This window comes from Cicer arietinum, chromosome 3, assembly GCF_000331145.2.
Source record: "Cicer arietinum cultivar CDC Frontier isolate Library 1 chromosome 3, Cicar.CDCFrontier_v2.0, whole genome shotgun sequence".
Taxonomy (NCBI): Eukaryota; Viridiplantae; Streptophyta; class Magnoliopsida; order Fabales; family Fabaceae; genus Cicer; species Cicer arietinum.
The window spans coordinates 45,252,900-45,276,637 of NC_021162.2; the positions used below are offsets into that span (position 1 = coordinate 45,252,900).

The 23,738-nt window shown below is 33.5% G+C and overlaps 1 protein-coding gene and 1 pseudogene across 1 annotated transcript; one reads left to right on the forward strand and one right to left on the reverse strand.

Moving 5' to 3' along the window:
• Positions 1 to 513: 513 nt before the first annotated feature.
• Positions 514 to 3,116, reverse strand: LOC101500741 (putative expansin-B2). Its single transcript, XM_004516231.4, has 4 exons — positions 2,888 to 3,116; positions 2,499 to 2,611; positions 1,517 to 1,707; positions 514 to 950 (listed from the first exon to the last, which is right to left on the reverse strand). Exons 1-4 carry the CDS (start codon positions 3,081 to 3,083, stop codon positions 623 to 625), a joined length of 828 nt encoding a protein of 275 aa, XP_004516288.1. The 5' UTR covers positions 3,084 to 3,116; the 3' UTR covers positions 514 to 622.
• Positions 3,117 to 7,132: 4,016 nt separating this feature from the next.
• On the forward strand, positions 7,133 to 11,486 carry LOC105851348 (protein FAR1-RELATED SEQUENCE 5-like; annotated as a pseudogene).
• Positions 11,487 to 23,738: the final 12,252 nt, after the last annotated feature.

Sequence of the window (23,738 nt, forward strand, 5' to 3'; positions counted from 1 at the left end):
ATTAAATTCCCTTTTTTCACGATTAATATCTGGCCAAAACTAAGAAATAATATAGTTTTTCCTAGTCTTGTGTAGCCAACTATGCATCTTATCTTTTAGTTACGTACTACCTAATCAGTTAATCCAGCTATTTAAGTGTATTTTAACTTTGAAAATTTGCATGCTCTTGAATTCGTAAGGTTTATCTCACAAATCCTTAAACACTCATAATTTAGTAAATTTTGAGCTGATTTCAATTTCCTTTGTTGTGCAATATATCGTCCAAGGAGTTATAAATCATACTATTTCATTCTCTAGTAAGAGGATCATTCTCAATTGATAAAGTAGCATCCCGCTTTTTGTTTTGCTTATTTCTATATAGAAGTTCACTTTTTATTTATTAATTGTATTCGATTTAAATATTCATCATCTGAATAGCTAATAATATTTTCGTTGTAGAGTATCTAACTTGTTTATTAGTTCTACTTAGAAATTAATAATTTGATATAATTAACACGGTAGGTAACATTTTTCCATTCTTAATTGATTAAAAGAAGACAATCCAAAGTCCACTTAAGATGACTTGATTGAGTAGCACATATTGCGCTATACGCTAATAATCCAAATAAACAAACATTTAGGCTTAGAAATTCACAATTGATCTATAAGTGTGACCAGGCTTCCAACCTGCAGGGATCACATTCTTTGCCACAACTGTCTTCCCAGACTTAAGTGTGGTTAGCCTAATAGAAAATGGTGCTCTAAGTGGTGACCCTTTATCAAATTTCCAAACAGCACCCCATGATTGTTGCATTGTATCCCAAGAGGATGAGTCAATTCCTTCCTGGATTTCAACTTTGTCAAGATCACCATCCCCATTCTCATATTTAATCATGGTAGCAAAATATTCTTGGTTGGATCCAGAGTCCACATTGAAAGCTAATGACATACCAGGGTAGTTGCATTCTACTCTACATAAAAAAAAAAATCTCTTGCATTTTAATAATTGCAATAATGTAAATAATATGTTAAAATATGGATAAAAAACGTAAAAACCACATCGGTCAAAAATCCATAGATTAAAAGTCAAATAAGTTGAAAACTTTCTTAATATGTTTACATGGGAGAATTTTATAAGGTCATAAACATTTGTGTTTTTCAATGTTTGTAGATTGGTCATAAACATTTCAAAATTTTAAACTTGGCTATATCTTAAAAGAAATTTGGATCACTTTTGTTTGCTATATGTACTTTTACCTCAACTTGTGAAATTCATAAAAATATCCCAACTCAACATAAATTTTTATTTAGTTACTTTATCCAAACATATAAAAATTTAAAAACGTAAAATTTTAATTACCGTAATCGAACAAAAAAAATTATAAATTAAATGAGTTTAATTAAAACATTTGAATTGTCAAATTTTTTAAAATATTTCAATATCTTTAATTTCAAAATTAAAGAATTTTTCTCTCAAAGGAATAGCATTTACTTGACAACATAGTAGAATTAATTAGAAATATTGCTTAGAACCCACCTTCTATGTTCAATGACTATTTTCCCAGCGTTTCGTAGCTCTTCATCTTGACCTGAAATTGCCATGGAACCAAAAGCACTACCACTCATATCAAAATGATATTGGGCATCTGAGCCACAGCCACCACACTCATCAGTGATAACTACATTTACAGGATTTCCAGAGCAGGCATAATTTCCTGTGCACTTCACCTGAATTTGAACAAAATAAAATTCAAATTTGCATTAATTAATATTACATAGGTTCTTTTAATTGTCATTTTATGATTATTTACACATACTAAATAAATAATTAAATTTTTCTATTTTTGATAAAATTATTTATTTTTTGCTTATAATATATATATTTTTAACTATTTAATATCACAACCAATTTATTTCTCTCTATACAATAAATAATGAGAGATATTTGTAACGAAATAAGTTGATACTAGTTAACTTTAAAAACAACAAATAAAACTAAGACTTTTGTATAATAATATTTAAAAAGAGAGAGGGATTGTGGTAATTTTAGAACTCATGCGTAGAATGTTATTTTTTGACTCAACTCTTGTGCAGTATATATAACTATATTATTAAGGCAATACTGTTACTACCATTAATAAAAATGTAACACATTATATGTTAATACAATGTATTATAACGGATGTCTCTAAAGTAAACATATGTTAAATATAAGAACTTATAAATAAAAAATTCCTTATCTCTTTTAATGAAATTCATTTTAATTTTTCAAAGACATTAATTATTTATTTTTTAATATACTTCTAATTATTATACATCTTTTTTCTAAAATATTTAATAAATATTACCATAAAAATATAAGCAAATTCTCTCTCTCTCTCTCTGCAAAGCTAAAACTAATAAAATACTTCAAAATTGTGAACAAATTTAATTTACAATACATTATTTTATTTTTCGTAATTTAGTCTTGAGAGTTATATTGGAGTCATATTAGAGATGAAGGTAGTAATTGTTAGCACCTCATAGCATGAACCACAGCCTTTACCCGAGTCATAGATGAGAGGGCTTCCGGCGGATATCATTGAAGAGAATGGTGGTTGCCCAACAGCATTTCCATATCCACAAGCACCACCTATACATAATTATAGTCATTCAACTTTTTCCACAATAATTTAAGTAGTAAGGTTTTATTTGATGGGTCTGTGTAATATAAACCTCTCATATCTAAGGTGGACCCTTAGACATAAAAAATAGTGTGAGTGATGTTTATAATATATTTTATAGTGAGTAAAAAAAAAATATATATTTTATTAAGAATAGTGGGTGACGTTTGAAGCTAGTCTATATTAGACAATCCTTACCATGGAAATTAATACTACATGAAATTAATATTCAAATTAATATATACCTTCACTTCCATCACCGTTGGGAGGTCCATACCAAGTGGCCATTGAAGGTGACCAATCTGAATCAGATGAGGAGTATGAAGAAACATTAACAAGCTTCCTTGGATTGAAACAAGAGGAAGGGGTCACTAGAAATATTAAGAGTGAACCTATAAGGATGAGAATATGAGAGAATGCACGTCCAAGTGTATAAGTCATTTTATCACAACACCACTGAGATTTAAATATAAATTAATTAGTACCCTATGGTTTGGGGAATATAGTTATGGATAGTGTGGTATTTATAGAGATGTGGTGAGTAGGCTCTTATTTTTTTGACTTAGGCTTATGTTGTTAGTAAAAACAAGTTTGAGTAAAAAATAAATAAAATATACACAAAGTTAATTAAAATATTTCAGACGGCAATTAAGATATGCTTAACGATCAAGGGAGGGAATTTCGGGTCTCGCAAAGTACAAGACAAATGAGATGTTTGAATTTGAGATACAAGACTTTGTTTTTTTACTAGATATACAAGACATATTGTGCTATGTGCACATGCTTATATCGTCAGGTAAATAATCGTGTTTCTTATATTGCATTATAAATAAGCGGTTTTTGTTCATATGTAACAATTCAAAAATAATAACACCATTTGACAAAGTAATTATATTAATATTATTGTATACCAAAAAACATTATACTTAGTTCGATAAAACTCTAATTGTATAGGCACTAGTCCTTTCATTGCTATTCGGAAGCTTTTTCCTTTCTAGCTAGTCACCTTATTTTTTTTCTTTTTAATTCAATAATAAGTGCTATATTTTTATGAGTTAAATAATTTGATAAAAATGTTTTGTTTTTAATTTTTATTAAAAAATTATTCTATTTTTAGTATCTACAAATTTTTTATCTTTATTTTAATATTTACAAAACCTGATTTCTGGTTATTCAAGAAACCTCAACCTTCGTGCCCAAGGCATTCGAAGGGGAAATACTTCACGAAAGTGCAGTGTCAACTGCTCGACATCGGTCGTCCCACCGTTGTCCATAAGTAGTATTGTATATTAAAAAACCACCAAGGGAAGGGACTCCGTCTCACCATCGTAGTAAGAGCTGAAAGGGCAACCTCCCCTAGAAAAGGAAAAAAAATTCATTCATCGCGCCAAAGTCGCTACTTGAGCCACCAAAAACATAGCTACCATGAAAGTTCCTCGAACACGTCCAACTTCAACAATGAGCGGCGCCACTATAATGCTTTCTCGAACAAAATCAATGACTACCCAATCCCTAAGGGTTTTAGTGAAATGCAAGCTATTTCGTAATGCTAAGGGTTTTAGTGAAATGCAAGCTATTTGTCCCCACTCTTAAAAAATAAGCAACGCATTCGTTTGAAAACTTGAAATCAAGATTCATACATTCGTGGGTAGAATTGTGCAGGAAATTTACAGCTCATTGTTCCGCATCTTGTAAACAATCAAAATCGGTCAAAACTTTGGGATCAATCTGATAAGAGAAAGAGGAACATTTGCAAACTTACATCGGAAGATTCACAATGGAAGTTGTGCACGTTAGGGATGCGAACGATCTGACCAAAATCTACCTCCTAAGGCAAGGACTGAGTCGTTAGAGCAACTTCGGAAAAAACATTACGCTTAAAACACCCTGAAGTTTTAACAACCTACTGGAAAGGCTAAAGGATTACATTCAATATGAAAAACATTTGAATGTCAATGAAGCCATATTTGATTCTGGAAAACATGAGAACATTCCAAAAAGAAAGAAGGAAGGACGACTCAAGAGAGAAAGGGAGAAAAAAGGAGAAAAGTGGGATCCTATTCCTCAGTACAAGAACTACACCCCCTCTTACCAATACGCGGTAAGGCATCCTAAAAGAATGCTTCGACGTTGAATTTAAAGACAATAACATTAAGTTCCCACTATTGATCAGGGAAAAATCCTAGACCAGTAATAGGAAATACTATAGGTTTCACAAAGGCCACTAACTCACAACCTAAGAGTGTGTCCAATTCAAATTTGCTATTAAGAGCTTGATACAAAAAGAAAAATTAACAAAGTACACCAACAAAAACAAGGGATATGGTCAAGGGCGAGCGACAAGGACAAGGTCGCCCAGACCGTCTACCAAACCTGACGTGACTCCAAGTGAAGGGAAGGGTAAAGCTATTGTTGAGGACGACAAATACAAGGAGGTCCCCATAATAATGTTTGTCTTGGAAAACACTTACAACTAGTGGGAAAACATTCTTGAAGTCATGGTCGTCTACATAATAATATATTATAGTTGGGAGGAGATTCCAATCATAGCCAGAATGATAGAGCAATTGTACAAGCAATGGTTTATTTTTGCCGAAGTAAACGTCATATTAAGAGGATTTCCAAATGTTGAACAAGGTAGCTCGAAATCCTTTAAGAGAAAGCTAAATGAGATGATTTCATCATGTAACCAATAAAAATTCATGGGATTGAGGAAAAAGAGACGTCCGCAGATATCATTCTATGACGATGACCTACTTAAGAGAGTCGTAAATTATCAAATTCCTCTCCACATTTTGTCAAGGAAGCTCATGCAATATAATGTTCTTAAGATTATTCACGATAAAGCTCATACAAAAACCATAAAACTCAGTCTCTAGTTGTAGACTACAAATTTGTCTACAATCCGATCATGGAAGGCCTTGTTTAGGAACATTAGGAGCAGTTTCATCTATTGTCCAGCTAAAACTAGGATATCATGCTACCAATGAAAAAGGTTGAACCATAAAGGCCGATCTTGAAGCATCAAAGCAATGCTTCTTAGATTCACTAAAGAATTCAAAGATCGACACAAATGAAACAAGATTGTAGTACCAGAAAGGAATGTTTCAACCATCAACGTACTAATGAAAATATTGATGCTAGGATGGACAACGAGATGATATTTAGAGAAGTTGACTCAATAAAAAAGGATAAATACGACCAAATTTGGACGGTTCCTTCGAAGAATTATAGATGAGAGATAAGTCGGAAAAAGAGTTGTGAATATAGGAGCCGACCTTTGCCACAAGTAAAAATAGATTTCATCACTTGCTTGAAGGAAAATATAGATTTATTTGCATGGACTACTGGCGAGATGCTAAAAATTAACTTTGAGGTTACTTGTCATAAACTTTCTATTGATCTGAAGTACCATTAGGTTGCACAACACCACCTCACAAAGTCGCCAAAGAAAGCCAAAACTACCAAGAAGGAAGTTGATGATTTATTGAGAGCTAACTTTGAAACCGAGACCAAGTATACAACTTGGCTCTCCATTCATGTACTTGTCAAAAATAGCAATAATAAGTGGCGTCAATGTATTGATTATATTGGTCTCAACAAATCATGCCCTAAGGATGCTTACCCTCTCCCAAATATAGACAAGTTGGTAGATAACTCTTCTGATTTCAAACTTTTAACATTTATGGATGCATATTCAGGTTACAATCAAATCCCTATGCATCCACCACATAGGAAGAAAAAAAAAACAACGTTTATGGTAAATTCTGAAAATTACAACTACAATGTTATGCTCTTCAAGATTAAAAATAAAGCTATGACTTATCAAAGAACGACCAACAAAATTTTTTAGAATCAAATTGGAAAGATGTTACAAATGTGTATGGATGACATGATAGTCAAATTTAAAGAAAAGCCTGACCATGTTACTCATTTAAAAGAAGTTTTCACCGAAGTAAAAAAGTATAAAAAGAGGCTTAATCTAGAGAAATTATTGGGATTTACCTCACTGAAAAAGGAGTTTAGGAGAACCCCAACTAGTGAAATGAAGTAGCTTAAATGCCACCCATACACAAAGAAAGACAGGCAAAAGCTCAACGAAATGTTAGCAACATTGTCTAATTTTATTGCAAGATCCACCCAACACGCATTACCTTTCTACAAGTTGATAAAAAAAGATATTGAATTCAAGTGGACACTAGAATGTGAGGCTGCTTTAGAAAAGTTACAGACTACACTTTCACAACCACTCGTACTAGCTTGTCCAAATTCAACATAAAATATATTCATCTATCTATCCATTAGTACTGAGGCAGTAAGCGTCGTGCTAAATAAAGAAACTGACAAAGAGCAACAATCGATATACTTTGTTAGTAAGTTTTTACAAGGAACAGAGACCCATTATCAGAAAATTTAAAAGGTGACATTGGAATTAATAGTTGCAGCATGCAGATTAAAGGCAATATTTCCTCACCCAACCAATTATAGAAATGATGCATTTACCTATCAAGCAGATTTTGTTTCGACCCAACATCATCGGAAGGATGACCAAATGGTCGATAGAGCTATCCAAATTCGATATTACCTTTGAATCAAGGAAAGCGCTTAAAGCTCATACGTTGGCCGATTTCATTGTGGGGATGAAAATGTCAAACAAAGAAACTACTAAAGAATGGACAATGTATATTGATGGCTCTTCAAACTCTCAGGGAAGTGGAGCAATTCTATTATTGGTAAATAATGTTGGGATCATGGTAGAGATATCCTTAAAACTCTCATTCCCCACCTCCAACAACCAAGTGTTGAATGATGCTTATTTTCTAGGATTTAATCTAGGGTAAGAAATGGGTGCTCAAAATGTGAAAGTGAAAATGAATTATCAATTGGAAGCATCTTACATAAAAGTGGATTATTAAGCCAAAGACAACATGTTTGACACAGAAGAGATAGAGCACATTCCAAAGGAAGAAAACACCAGGGCCGACGTCCTATCTAAGTTTGTGAGTATGCGAGTTCCCGAAGGAAACAAAACAGTGATTCAAGAAACCTGAAACAGACAAAGCGTCGAACTTGGCCCCAATGTACTAGCAATCCAAACACCCATTACTAGTTGCATGATTCAAATAACAGATTACATCCTGAGTGGGATCCTCCAAGATGACCGAAATTCTCAAATTATAAGAAGGGCTTGCACATTTACCATAATATAAGGACAACTATAAAAACTCAGATTTTTTGCACCAATCTAAAATGTTAGGCAATAAAGAAGAAACTTATGTAATAAGAGAGGTCCATGGGGGATTTTATGGCCAACATATAGGTGGAAATGCATTGGAAAATAAATGTCTGAGGGTCGGATACATGTGACTGACAATGAAGAAAGACACGCAACATGCCGACATTCATCAAGCTCCCTTAACATAACTCCACACGTTGAATTCGTCTTGTCCTTTAGCTTGGCAGGGAATTGACATTCTTGGACCATTCTCATTAGCTATTGGACAAGGGAAATATTTAGTGGTGGAAGTCGACTACTTCACCAATTGGATATAAGTTTGAACATTTAGTTAAGATCACTTCTAGATACACACTCCATTTCTCAAAGAAGAATATTTTGACGAACTTCACAATACACGAGGTAGTCACCACTAACAACGAAACATAGTTCACAAATAAATCTTTTCAAACCTTAATCACTGAACTCGTGATTACTCAACATTTCACTCATGTGGAACACCCTCAATCCAACAGACAAGCCAAAGAGGCTAACAAGGTGATAATACAAGGGTTGAGAAGAAGATCGGATGAAGCCTAAGTAAATTGGGTCGAAGAGCTACCGCATGTTATTTGGGATTACCAAACAACACCGCACTCAACCACATGCAAAATTCATTTCCAGCTTACTGATAGGATCAAAGCTATAATCCTAGTCGAAATTGGAAAACTTAGTTGGAGAACCTCCCATTCCTTGAGTAAGACTGAAAATAAAAACAAAAGTAAGGGAAGAGCTTGACATGTTAGACGAGGACATGAGCATTGCAGCCCTCAACAATGCCATCATCATGCAAAGAATAACAATCAAATACATCAAGAAATTAAAGCCTCACATACTCAACATAGGGGACTTAGTTCTCCAAATCTCAGTATTTCGACTCTTTCTTCCTCAAGTTCACTTAGAACTCTTCGAACCCTTCATTTCCATGGCATTTTCCTGTTGCATTTTTCTCATCTCACATTTTTTCTTTCTTCCTCAAACTCAACACAGTCACGTTTTATAATCAAGGCACAACCACGTGTCACGTAGGGGAAAAGGTACTCCACCGTGTGACCTCGTCGTCATCCCCCACACCTCTGTCCACTGACCACCACCGCTGACCACTGTCGCGCGCCACTATTGTCTCGTGCACTACAATTTGTTATCAATCTACTTTCTACATTGTCATATTCGGGTAATAAAAGAACTCCATTAAATTTTTTTTCCACAAATATGATTAATTTTTTTTCTTCTAATTACTGGATAAAAGAGTTGGAAGTTATTATGTTTATCTTGGTTGTATTAATTTTGTTATAATAATAGAGTAGAATGTTATTAGTTATGCCAAATTATTTTTGTAGAGCTATTTTTGTTATACTTGTTTTTTTACTTTCAAGTTGTGATACTTGCAAAACAGAGCAACACATTTTTTTAACTAAAAAACAAAACAATACATGGTTCATTCATTATTCCATACTTTTTCTTTCATTTAATTATTTTATTAAATGTTTAGGTTACTTCATTTGGAAAGTTTGATCAAATATATCATCTTCAAATGTTGATTGGAAGCCACAGGTTGGTATGAAATTTGATAATATAGATGTGGCTTATCAATTTTGGCTTACATGCAGTGCCCATGCTGGTTTTGGAGTTAGAAAACGTTATGCGAACAAGAATAAAGGCGACACTATATCATCTTGTAGGTTTGTTTGTTCCAAGGAAGGGGTACGGAAGATAGATAAGAGATATGTTTTTGTTAACATCCATAGAGTCGAGACTAGAACGGGTTGTAAAGCAAGAATTTCACTTGTATGCAAAAATGGAAATTTTGTCATCCATGAATTTGTAGAGGATCATAACCATCCTCTACAACTTCCAGAGACAACAAACATGCTTGCATCACATAGGAAGATAACTGAAGTCCAAGCATATGAGATTGATTTGGCTGATGATTCTGGATTAAGGCAAAAGTAAACATTTCAACTTATGAGCACACATGCAGGAAATAGAGCAAAACTTGGATTTACACGGTTGGATGTGAAAAATTACCTCAGTGCAAGAAGACAAAGTATGATGTACAGAGATGTTCGTTGTCTTTCACAATATTTTCTACGACAATTGTTGGAAAATCCATCTTTTTTTCACGCATGCCAAATGGACATAGAAGAATAAATCACAAATGTGTTTTGGTGTGATGCAAATATGGTGTTGGATTACAGGTATTTTGGTGACGTTGTGTCATTGGACACTACATATTGTACCAATCATGCTAATAGACCGCTTGCTTTGTTTTTCGGTTTCAACCACTATAGGAGTTCGATCATTTTCGGTGCAACACTATTGAATGATGAGACAATTGAGTCATTTAAGTGGTTGTTTGATACATTCTTACAAGCACACAACCATAAAAAACCAAAAACTGTTTTCACTGATCAAGATCAAGCAATGGCCAGGGCACTGGCTGAAGTCATGCCTGAAACTCACCATGGTTTATGCACATGGCACTTGTTGCAAAATGGAATTAAACACCTTGGGAACTTGATGAAGGGAGGAAGTTATCTTTTAAGAGATTTCAAGAAATGCATGTATGATATTGACGTTGAAGCAGATTTTGAGACTGCTTGGACAAACTTGATCAATCAATATGATGTTCATGAAAGTAATTGGATCAAATCAGTTTATGCTATTAAAAAAAAAATGGGTTGCTTGTTACATGAAGGAAGCGTTCACTCCTGGCATGCGAAGTACCCAACTCAATGAAAGCTTGAATGCTCACTTCAAATCTGGTATGAAACCCAATGTGGATATTATACAATTCTTCAAGCACTTTGAACGAGTTGTTGAGGAGAAGAGAAGCAACGAGTTGAGTTATGAGTATGAGTCCTCACATAAGCTTGCGAGGTTAAGATACAAGTTGTCACCAATATTGATACAAATGGGAAAAGTGTACATGCACGTTGTATTTGAGTTGTTTCAAAACGAGTTTAAGTTGTTCTTAGCTTTATCGATATTAGAGAGAAACGAGTCTCACTCTTTATGTGAATATGTCATAACTATGGTTAAAGATGAAGGGTTTTGGAGAGTGTCATTCGATCGTGCTTCAACCTCTATTACTTGTAGTTGTCGAAAGTTTGAGACATTTTGCATACTTTGTTCATATGCATTGAAAGTGTTTGAAGCAAATGATATAAAGGTCATTCCTGAGAAGTATATTTTAAGAAGGTGGACAAGAGAAGCTCGTTGTGGCTTTGTGCAAGATTTTAGGGGAAAAGAGGTTGTAGGAGATCCAAAGTTATCTCGAACACGGAAGTTTAGACAAGTTGTCTCTAAATTTATTAGAGTGGTGGCCGAGGCATCGCGTTGTGAAGAACTCCTTCAGATTGTTGATAACCATGTAGATGTCATGTGTAAGAAAATAAAGGAATTTCGCTTACAAGTCATAGACAATGAAATTAATGAGAACCCAAATTTTGTGAGTAATAATGTTATGCAATCAACGAGATTAAAGAAACGACCTAACTTAAAGAGACACATGCATAAGCGTCCTTAGAGTTTTATTGAAAAGAAAAAAGCTTCATCTAGAAGGAAAAAAGCTCAGGTATATAAGTTAATATATGGATCAATTTTTGAATTTTACATGCATTATGATTGGTTTTAATTTAGAAAATCATTTTAGGATAAACTTGGAGAAAGTCACATGCTCGACAAAGTATCTTGTTCAGCACCTCCAACTTATAAGCTCCCACAAACACAAAAGGATCAGTTCAGTTTCACAACATTGTTGATGGTAATTTTATTTGTGTTTTAAAATGGAGAATACTTTCTTTTAAATCTATTATAATGTTAATTAGTTTTTATTATTATGTAGGCACCCCTTGATGAGACAAACATTCCAACATTATACTGATTGGGAGTGACTGCCACTAAGCAATACTTTTGGTATATTAATGATGTTACTATGTTAGTATTTACTATTTTTTGGTACCATACTTATCGATTGATGAATTTAGACTTGTAAGCATTTAGTTCATAGTGATATGTTGCGTAAAGAATTGGAAGATGTAACACATATGCTCCATATCTATTTTGCTTTATATTGTGTATCCTGCATAATTTTGCTTTAATATTCACATAATATCATTGTTGCATTATTGTGTTTTTGTGCAAATCTATTTTGCTTTTTATGAATCATTTAATGAATTTGACAAGAAAAATATAGTGAAACAAAGATACTCAATTCATTATATTTAAAAATAGCTACAAATTTATAGCGAAAAAGAAATACTTTACAATAGAACAAGCGGTGTTGAATTCAATATCAAATATATCCTATCTCTACTTTACAAAATTCCTATAATCAATCTTGAATTCTAAGTATCAAATTCTTTTGAGCAGTGTTGATGTCTTTTTGCTTGTGTTATCAACTCTTTGGGTGGAGCCTTTTGTCGGCAGAATCTGCAGTAATGTATAAATTCAGAAACTCGGCAGCATGTCCTGATGATCAACCTCATATACAGATACGGCTATAGATTTCCCATTTTTCTCGGCCATAGAGAGATATTAATAAGTAGTCAGCGCTGCCTAACCTGGTCTCTCCAAAGAACCCTTCCAGAACAAAAGAATTGTTAAAAAAAAAAAACAGAAGAAATATTGTTACGCACAGTTCAATTGTACATGACTGAATGCATTGGTCATCAAAGTGTGCAAGCGTCCACTTTTAATATTGTCCAAAGAGATCTGTTAACAGAAATAAATGAATCAGCACTCTAGATGAAGTAAAATCAACACAAAATCACATCAAAACAACACATTTACCAATTCCAACCCTCAATAGCTGGTAAAGTGTCAATCCAACAATCATTATTACTTTGATAGAATCTACACTAATCTACATGCATCAGGCATGAATTTGGTCTGAGCGTGTCATAGTATCTCCAAAAATTAAACTTCAACTAGAAAATTAGGATACGTTGGCTATTAAGAATTGTTTAAAGTATAAAAATATTGCATTTTCTCTTTCTATCCTCAATAAATAAGGTAAGAATATTGATATATATGAATACATCAACAACGAAAATAGTTAATATATCATAACCACTGTAACAATACAATCCTATTGACGACTTTCCTAAGAAACATTTGATAAACCCATATGATTATGACAGGTGGGAGTTACATACAAAGCAAAGGCTGGGCAAATAAATCTACAAGTATTTAGCATAAACTTTATAAATCTAGAAACTCACAGTAAAGTTATTTAGCATAAACTTTTCATTTGTTGTTCTCCAAAATAAATAAATAAACAGCCACATTAGCTACAATCACTACGCGAAAAAACGCATATTACAGCGCTTTTTTTAAGCCATTTACAGCGCTTTTTCAAAAAAATAAGCGCTGTGGAAACGAGCGCTGTAAATGATACAACAGCGCTTTTAAAAAAGCGCTATAAAACATGTAAATACAACGCGCGCTTGTTATGCACATTTTACAGCGCTTCTTCACAAAAAGCGCTGTAATATGCACCCCATTATATGAGTTATGGGTGTGCATATTACAGCGCTTTCTCAAAAAAGCGCTGTAAAATGCCCACCCATAATTTCATATTATGGGTCTGCATTTTACAGCGCTTTTCTTGTACATTTTACAGCGCTTTCTCACGAAAGCGCTGTAAAAGGTGCACCATTAAAGCGCTTTAGAACAACATTTTACAGCGCTTTTTAAAAAAAGCGTTGTAAAATGTGTGTTTTTTTTTTTTAAACGCTGTAAATTAATTATTTGAAATGAAAAGTGCTTTTTAGCTTTTTATGGCACTTTTTTTAAAAAGCGTTGTCTTTTATCTTTGTATCCAAAATTATTTTTGATCCAAAATCACTTCACAATCAGTAGAACAGAACATATTACAGACAATCAGTGCTGACCACTCTCGTTCCAGCCAACCTAATAAACTCATATAGTAAGTACATGCCCTAAACCCTAAAAAAAGATAAAAAAACACACAGCAAACAGAGTATATATAGTATACCTCAAATTTAATGCCACTGCTCCGTGCTTTAATCACCCTTTGCATGATAGTTGCACCACGTTTGACTTCTTTTTCGTAAGTCTTAGAGGTGCCAACTTCTTCATTTTGAACTTCTAAATCTTTGTTTGTATCCATTTAACTACAACAAGTTCAACATGCACTTTAGTATAACATCAACAAGCTCAACATGGATCATGCATTATTATAAACAAACTCAACATGTATCAGTATATCTTAAAAAAGCTCAACATGCATTCTAATGATTACAAAAATTTAATAACATCAATACCTGAATAATGATGGTTCGAAGAAAGACGAAATGCAAAGAAAAGAGGGTTTGCAGAAAGTTCACAGAAATATGGTTCACAGAAATACGGTTTGAAGAAATACGTAATGAGGGTTACGTATTTCAATGAAAATATATTGTGTGAAATGGGAGAGATGATCTTGGATGGAAATAAGGTTCGAAATGAAGGAGATGATCGTGGAAATAAGGTTCGTAAAGGACGGGATGATAGGGTTTGCAAAAGAAGAGAAGAAATGAAGGTTGAGATGAAGGTTACGTAATGAAGAGGAAACTGAAGAGGTAACTGTTATATATACGTAACACTTTTACAGCGCTTTTTATAAGCCTTTTACAGCGCTTATTTTGTAAAGCGCTCTAAAAGGCTTCTTTAGTTAAATTTTTAAAAGGCTCTTTTACAGCGCTTTTTTCAAATAAGCGCTGTAAAAGACCTCCGTGTGTTATTATGTTATTTGAATGCCTTTTACAGCGCTTTTTTCAAATAAGCGCTGTAAAAGACCTCCGTGTGTTATTATGTTATTTGAATGCCTTTTACAGCGCTTTTTTCAAATAAGCGCTGTAAAAGACCTCCGTGTGTTATTATGTTATATGAATGCCTTTTACAGCGCTTTCACACATAAGCGCTCTAAAAGGCTTCTTTAGTTAAATTTTTAAAAGGCTCTTTTACAGCGCTTTTTTCAAATAAGCGCTGTAAAAGACCTCCGTGTGTTATTATGTTATATGAATGCCTTTTACAGCGCTTTCACACATAAGCGCTCTAAAAGGCTTCTTTAGTTAAATTTTTAAAAGGCTCTTTTACAGCGCTTTTTTCAAATAAGCGCTGTAAAAGACCTCCGTGTGTTATTATGTTATTTGAATGCCTTTTACAGCGCTTTTACACATAAGCGCTCTAAAATGTCTCTTTATGTTAATTTTAAGAGGCTCTTTTACAGCGCTTTTCCCAAATAAGCGCTGTAAAAGACCTCCGTGTGTTATTATGTTATATGAATGTTTTTTAAAGCCTTTTACAGCGCTTTTCCACATAAGCGCTCTAAAATGTCTCTTTATGTTAATTTTAAAAGGCTCTTTTACAGCGCTTTTTCCAAATAAGCGCTGTAAAAGGCCTTATTGTTTTTGTGTTTTGTTATGTTATGTTATTTTTTAAACAAGCTCAACATGCATGCAAAACCCACATAGTAGTAACTGGTCACCACAAAAATCCCTTCCTCTTCACCAAACTCTTCTCCTTTTATGCATCTTCTTCACAAACATCAAAGCTTACTCTTTCACAATTCAATCTCCACCTCAACACCCTTTTTATCTCTTTACATTCTCTTTCCTTCTTAAATCGAAACTTAATTGGTATTCAGGATCATTGCCATGTTGCGAAAAATGGGTTTGTGTCTGGTGTTTTTGGGGATTCCCATGATGCGTACAAGGTGTTTGAAGAAATGGGTTTGTGTCTGATGTTTTTTGGATTCCCATGATGCGTACAAGGTGTTTGAAGAAATGGGTTTGTGTCTGATGTTTTTTGGATTCCCATGATGCGTACAAGGTGTTTGAAGAAATTAGGTGTCTGATGAATATTATTTTTAAAGCTTTTTTACAGCGCTTTGTCAAATAAGCGCTGTAAAATGTCTTTTTTACTCACTTTCAAAAGAGTCGTTTACAGCGCTTTGTGTGAAAAGCGCTGTAAAAGGTATAAAACACTCATTATTTTATTTTTAAAAGGATCTTTTACAGCGCTTTTTAAGATAAGCGCTGTAAAATGTCTCTTTATTTTATTTTTGTGTTTGGTTTATTTGGGTTGGGATGACATTAAAAACATTTTTATCATTGTTTATTGGATTAAAAATATTGTTATCATTGTCTTTATCACAATACTTTAGGAGATGATGAATTATTAGAAATGAGTATTCTGAAGAATCTATATATATATATGCACTGAGCAAAAGAGAATCTCTCTATTCAGTTCAGTTCAGTTCATGTAAATTACTAATTTATATTCAGTTCAGTTCATGTAAATCAAGCTAAATATAAAACACTCATTGTTACATGAACTTGGTATAAAACACTCAAATCAAGCTAAATATAAGCAGAAAATAAATTAATCAGAAAATAAATTAATCAGAACTTAGTATAAAACACTCAATTCAGATTACATGCATATTTACAATAACACAGTTCAGATTACATGCATAGCTTATATAAAACAATTAAACATATATATACATTAAGATGCCCTTCTTCTTTTCCTGGTGACATTCACATTTGTTTGTCCATTTACAATACGAAACGATGGATTAATCCAAATTCCCTCATCATGATCATCTCTAAGATATAAACCATCATCAGTTGAATCAATTTCATGTGGTTGTTGTGATGTTGCAAATAAAAGATCATTACCAACATCTTCATCATTATTGTTATCATCACTTATTTTATTGGTCGATAGGACAACAGACCATTTATCATTAGAAGGATCAGTGACATAAAACACTTGTTGAGCTTGCGACGCTAAAATAAAAGGCTCGTCTTTGTATCCCACCCTATTAAAATCGACAAGCAAGAATCCTGACTCATCAATCCGAACGCCATTATTATTATCGACCCACTTGCAACCAAATATGGGAACACGAAACATTGTGTAGTCTAACTCCCATATGCGCTCGATAACCCCAAAATATGATAGATTTGCATATATTGGGTTTTTGTCTTTTGCACTTGAGACATGCATCGCTTCAGCTACGAGAGTGACTCCACTATTTTGCATAGTGGTCTGATCATCTTGTTCTTTGGTATAAAATGTGTAGCCGTTAATAACATAACCAGTGTAAGAAAAGACATGTAAGCTCGGACCATTTGCTAGCCACCTCAATCTATTTGAAATTGATCCGGGGTCTATATCAAATTTTGACATTATGTGATTTTTTAACCATGTTACAAAACTTCGATTGTGCTCTCGAGTTATCCAATTTTGATTCCTATTCATGTTCAAACGAGATAACTGATCAATGTGTATTGTAACATACGGTTGAACCTCATCATCATTGTGCAGAACATACAATTGTGCCTGCTCCCATTCTGTCCTTGATATAGTCAGTAGTCTCCTTCCAGTTATCCCTTCTCCTGATAGTCTTCCCGAATGACGAGACATGGGAAGCCCTATGGATTCAACATTGGACAGATATTCAGTACAAAATTCAGCAGCCTCTTCAACAATGTATCGTTCAGCAATACAACCTTCTGGTCGACTTCTACTTTTTACGTACCCTTTTAATATTTTCATATATCGTTCTATCGGATACATCCATCTCATATAAGCTGGCCCACAAAGTTGTGTCTCCTTAACCAGATGAACAGTAAGGTGAACCATTATATCAAAAAACGATGGTGGGAAATACATTTCAAGCTCACACAAAGTAACAACAATTTCCCTCTGCAATGTCGGTAATTTCTGAGGGTCGATCACTTTACTACAAATTTCCCTGAAGAAGAAACATAATCTAGTTAAGGCTAGTCGAACTTTTTCAGGTAAAATGGAACGTATACCTATTGGTAGCAAATGCTCCATTATAATATGACAATCATGGGTCTTCAAACCTTTTAACTTGAGGTCTTTCATACAAACCAAATTTTTAATGTTCGAAGAGTATCCTTCTGGAACTTTAACTTCGTGTAGAAATTTACATAAAACAATTTTTTCCTTTCTAGATAGAGTATGAGCGGCTGGAGGTAGATATGTGCGATTTCCTTTCTTTACTGGAGCCAGTTCATTTCTTATTCCCATATCGACCAAGTCCAATCTTGCATTGACGCCATCTTTAGACTTTCCTGGAACATTGAGTAACGTACCAATAACACTTTCAAATACATTTTTCTCAATATGCATCACATCGAGGAAATGTCTTACATACAATGACTTCCAATATGGCAATTCAAAGAAAATTGACTTTTTCTTCCACCCAGTTTTCACCAGCTCTCCCGCAAAAGGTTTGCCAAATTTATTGGTCAAACCTTGTACTTTTTCAAGTATTTGATATCCAGTCGGTGCTAAAGGAGCTTTACCTTCCTCTGATTTTCCATTGAATGCATTTCTCCACCCACGATACTGATGACTATAAGGTAAAAATCTACGATGTCCAAGAAACACATTCTTCTTACAATGTTTCAACCGCATCCAATTTGTACTCTCTTCACATATAGGACATGCACACTGACCTTTAATGCTATATCCTGATAAATTACCATATGCTGGAAAATCATTAATTGTGCCGAACAACATAGCCCTCAAATTGAAACATTCTTTCTTATACCCATCATAAACTTCCACACCTGTCTCCCACATACTTTTTAAATTTTCGATTAGAGGAGTCAAGTATACGTCGATATCATTCCCCGGTTGTTTGGGTCCAGAAATTAACAGAGACAACATCATAAACTTACGCTTCATACATAACCATGGAGGTAGGTTATATATTACCAAAATCACAGGCCACGTGCTATGTGAGATGCTTTGAAGACCATGTGGATTCATTCCATCAGTAGAAAGTGCAAGTCTTAGATTTCTTGACTCTATCCCGAATTCAGGATACTCGTGATCAATTTTTGCCCATTGTGGGGAATCTGCAGGGTGTCGAAACATTCCATCTCTAATTCTTTCATCTGCATGCCATGTCAAGTGTTTTGAATCTTCTTCACTGCGATACATGCGCCTAAATCTTGGTATTATAGGAAAATACCACACGACTTTTGCTGGAGTAGATTCTTTCTTCTTATATCGAGAGACATTGCATTTCGGACACGCCTTAAGTAGTTCATATTCGTTTCGAAATAAAATGCAATCGTTAGGACACGCATGAATCCTTTCGTAACTCATTCCAATAGAACACAAAATCCGTTTAGCCTCGTAGGTTCGACTGGGAAGTTCATTATCATCTGGCAACATATCTTTTATGAGTGTTAATAATTCTGTAAAGCTTTTATCAGACCATCCATTACTCGCTTTTAAGTTGTACAACTTTAATATCGCTGACAGTCTTGTGAATTTAGTACAACCATTATATAATTCTTTCTCTGCATCACTCAACAAACTTTCAAACATTTTAGGACAATCTCGAAGATCTTCTTCAACTGCTTTTGCAATCTCATCAACTCGGTCCGGCTCATATGTATCTGTATCGAAGTCAGTTGAAGCATATGTCGAACTATTCTCAAAATTAATGTTTCCTTTTTTTTTCTCACCATGTCTTATCCAACATGTGTAGCTTTGATCAATTCCATTACATACTAGATGTCCTTCTAATTCATCTTCTCTAACACGTTTTCCAAAACAACATTTTAAACAAGGACAAACTACTCTATTTGGATCTTTTGCATTCTTCACTGCAAACTCAACAAACTCCTTCACTCCAATTTCATACTCTTTTGACAATCGATTGGCTGAAATCCATTTCCTATCCATATTATACCACCTATATAAATGCAGTAACAAAAATAATAAGCTTTCAAAACATATCAACAAGTTTCAAAAAGAAACCAATATCAACTGACAATTTCAAAACAGAACAGATCATGTGGTATGAGTTTTTGACAATTTTTTACAATTTCAAAACATAACAGATCATGTGTAAAAAATACCTTAGCCAACGTAGATGGCCGCACAGTACGTAGAGGATATTAGGGTTCGCAACGTATATAATTATTTGAAAGATGTAGAGGATATGAGGGTTTCCAACGTATATAATTATTTGAAAGATGTATTTTACAGCGCTTGTGAAAAACGCGCTGTAATAGGTAGTTAAATTCAATGAAAGCGCATGTGTTTTACAGCGCTTGTGAAAAACGCGCTGTAATAGGTAGTTAAATTCAATGAAAGCGCATGTGTTTTACAGCGCTTGTGAAAAAAGCGCTGTAATAAGTAGTTAAATTCAATGAAAGCGCATGTATTTTACAGCGCTTGTGAAAAAAGCGCTATAATAGGTAGTTAATTTCAATGAAAGCGCATGTGTTTTACAGCGCTTGTGAAAAAAGCGCTGTAACTGATTCGCGAAAGCGCTTCCGTTTACAGCGCTTTTTTGACAAGCGTTGTAAAATCCTTATAACGTAATGCACAAACGTTATATGACCTACTACAGCGCTTGTTTTACAGCGCTTTACATAAAAAGCTTAGTAATAGGTTCCGTTATTTTTAAAATATAATTACAACAGCGCTTGTGTTTAGAAAGCGCTGTAAAATGGGCGCTGTTAAATGTCATTTCTGGCGTAGTGAATCAAGCCCAGAACCATGTCATTTGGTGTTAGTCTGTAGAATTATGATCTCCTGGAAAAAGGAGAAAATATATTATTGAAATACCACATAACATGTAAGCATTCTACACACGCCGATAATAAAAATCATGGCTTTTCTCCATAGTATTATTGGTGGAAATCATTTCATTTGTATGCCACTATGGAAGGAGAAAATGGCAAGAAAATTCAGAGTTTCCCAAAGCATAAAAAGCCACAAACATTTTTTCAAAGAAACAACAAAAATATTGTGCATAAATGTAAACCACGGTAAGATACACACATTACAAGTATAGGAAGATTAGGCTACAATGGATACAAAGTTTGAACTTTACTACATTAAAGCGTAAAAATAGCAAATGCTAATAAGCATAGGAATCTACAAAATTGATAACCCAGGTGACAAAGAAGTTAGATGAAAATACATATACAAGCAAAAACCTCATAAACCCTAATTAAAATTAAAGTCCGAATTATAATTACAAAATTAAGGGTGAAAATGAGGATTGTAAACTACAAAGTTAAAAAAAATAAAAAATAAAATAAAGTGAACTAGTGACGGTGCTCGTGTTGGATGGAATCTCACGGAAAATTACCAACCACGACGGTAAGAATGATAATTTTGGTTGAAATTGAAGCTCTGTGGACAAAAATGAAGAAGTCTAGGAAGGGTGCGGTGTAGGAGGGTTTTGGAGATAAAAGTGGAGAGAGAAAGAAAAAATGTGTTGAGTTTGAGGAAGAAAGAAAAAATGTGAGATGAGAAAAATGCAACAGGAAGACGCCATGGAAATGTAGGGTTCAAAGAGTTCTAAATGAACTTGAGGAAGAAAGAGTCGAAAAGACTGAGATTTTTAGAGTTCACGTTTTTTTGTTTTGAACTTTTGCTGATGCTTTTAGTTTAAAAACAATAAGGCCACGTGGCTCTTTCTAAAGCATTCGATTGATCCAATGGCACAAAGCGGGTGAAAGGCACCCTACCTTTCCCGCCTCTTAGTATTTTTTTTAATTCTTTTTTAATTTTTCTATTATATTTTAAAATAATTAAAATATTTATTATTAAAATATTTTAATACAAAAGAATTATAAAAATGAATAATTTATTGAAATTAATTTAAATAAATTGCAAAATAAATAGTAAATATACAAATTCATATTCAAATCAGTAATTTTAGACAAACACATTCCACAAACGGCCTTGTATTCTGTCCATTAAGTACATTTGATTAAATAGGGTTTTTCTAGGACAAGTTCCTTGCAAATTTTTTTTTTTTTTTTTTTGCAAAGACTCTCTTTTCTTTGGAAATGGTGGACGAAAATTTGAAACTTTGTTGTAGTGTATTCAATTGAATGCATACAAAAAAAAAAATATAAAATTAATATTTACTTATTTTACCAACGGAAAATGAGACTCAATATTACATATAAATACAATATTTACTTATTTTACCAACGGAAAATGAGACTCAATATTACATATTCATGAACGTTAGTGAATTAATTATTACCCTTTCCACTATATCTACGAAAATAAATATGAACGTTAGTGAATTAATTAATAATTTTATAAATACAATATTTACTTATTTTACCAACGGAAAATGAGACTCAATATTACATATAAATACAATATTTACTTATTTTACCAACGGAAAATGAGACTCAATATTACATATTCATGAAATAAATGGCATATGGTACCATACACAAGTTTAAAGTAGATGTGTAACCCATCCATCGACATAACACCAGATTCTGATGCACGACATAATTTTCTATTAAGTGTTGACAAGCTTGTCTAACACCAATGTTATTTTACATTCACCCGTTGAAAGATAAATGTGTGGGTTTCATGTGTTCATCTTTCAACTAAAGCACTATTAAGTGAATTGTTTATTTTAAAGCTTTCTATTTGTGATACATTACCAAACTCCACTTGATTCAACAATTGAATTATTAAAGAATTTGGTACAACGTGTTGTTGAGACAAACTCTATATTTAAAGTTTTGATGAAAATAAACAAAGGTTAATTAAGAAAGTTAATTATGATTCTAAAATGTTATGTTAATTTAACATGTGTTTATGAGTGGATTTAATTAAGAACAGAATCAAGCAAAATAGAAAAGACAGCAACAAGATCATTCTACATCAAACTAGAGAATGATCTCCAGCTTCAAAAATTGTCCGTCACAGCATATTGGTCAAACTTTTTCTATCTCTTTAACAAAGAGTATGCCCTGGAAATTATTCATATCTAATCAGTACATGGCAAGGAACACGTAGGATTCATCCAAACACAAAAAGGCTATTTGGTCTCAAAGATCAAAGGACTCAAAGACAGACAAAAGTCATGACAGTTTGCAAACTCCAAAAATCAAATGTCAAGAAAGTTCGATCAATCTTGACATATGACAAGACAATTGCAAAGGAAATCCAGAACAATTAAAACGGGAACTCCAAAATGATTATTGAATCTCAAGAAAGTTCAAACTAACAAACCAAAAACGTTAATCATTCTCTGTTTTCTGCACAATAACAGCAACACTGCATCTTCTCTGAAATAGCCTGTAATTCATCTCCAACATTCTCAAGCTATACTCAAGACTCAAGACAGAGAATGTACCATCCAAGATCAATGAAGAAACGTCAAGAGTACTTTCTAAAAAGGACATAACTGCTTTAAATGCTAAACCAATAAAGTCAAAAAGCTATTTCAAAGAAGGATTATTTTTATTCTGAAATAATGTTTCAGTCAAAAAGCAGAGCCTCTCCAACAGCTCTTGTACCTTCATTCAGTGCCTCTATAGCCTATAAATAGAAGGCCAATATCCCGATTCAAGGCAAAAAATTCAAGTGCTTAGAAATCCATAAATCAATCACATACATACTTGAAATTCTGCAAAACAGAGGCAATCATACATTCTGATTTTTGCGAAACAGCTGCTGGTTCATACTCATCTATTAGTTTGCGCAATTATCATTAGATCCTTTGTAAAGAATCAATTCTCAAACAAGAGTTGAGAAATCTCAGATTCTGTCAAAACAATCAAATTGTAAAAACTCAAACTATAAGAATTTCTTTATAGTTTGTTTAAAGATTACATTCTATCAAGATTAGATAGGTGTTGTTATTGCTTTCTGGGTGGAAAGTAATAGAGATTGAATTAGATCAAGGTTGATCTAGACTAGGTGTTGTAAGATCAAGAAGGTACTTTGTTTTTAAACACATAGTGGAAAATCTCACAGTGTGA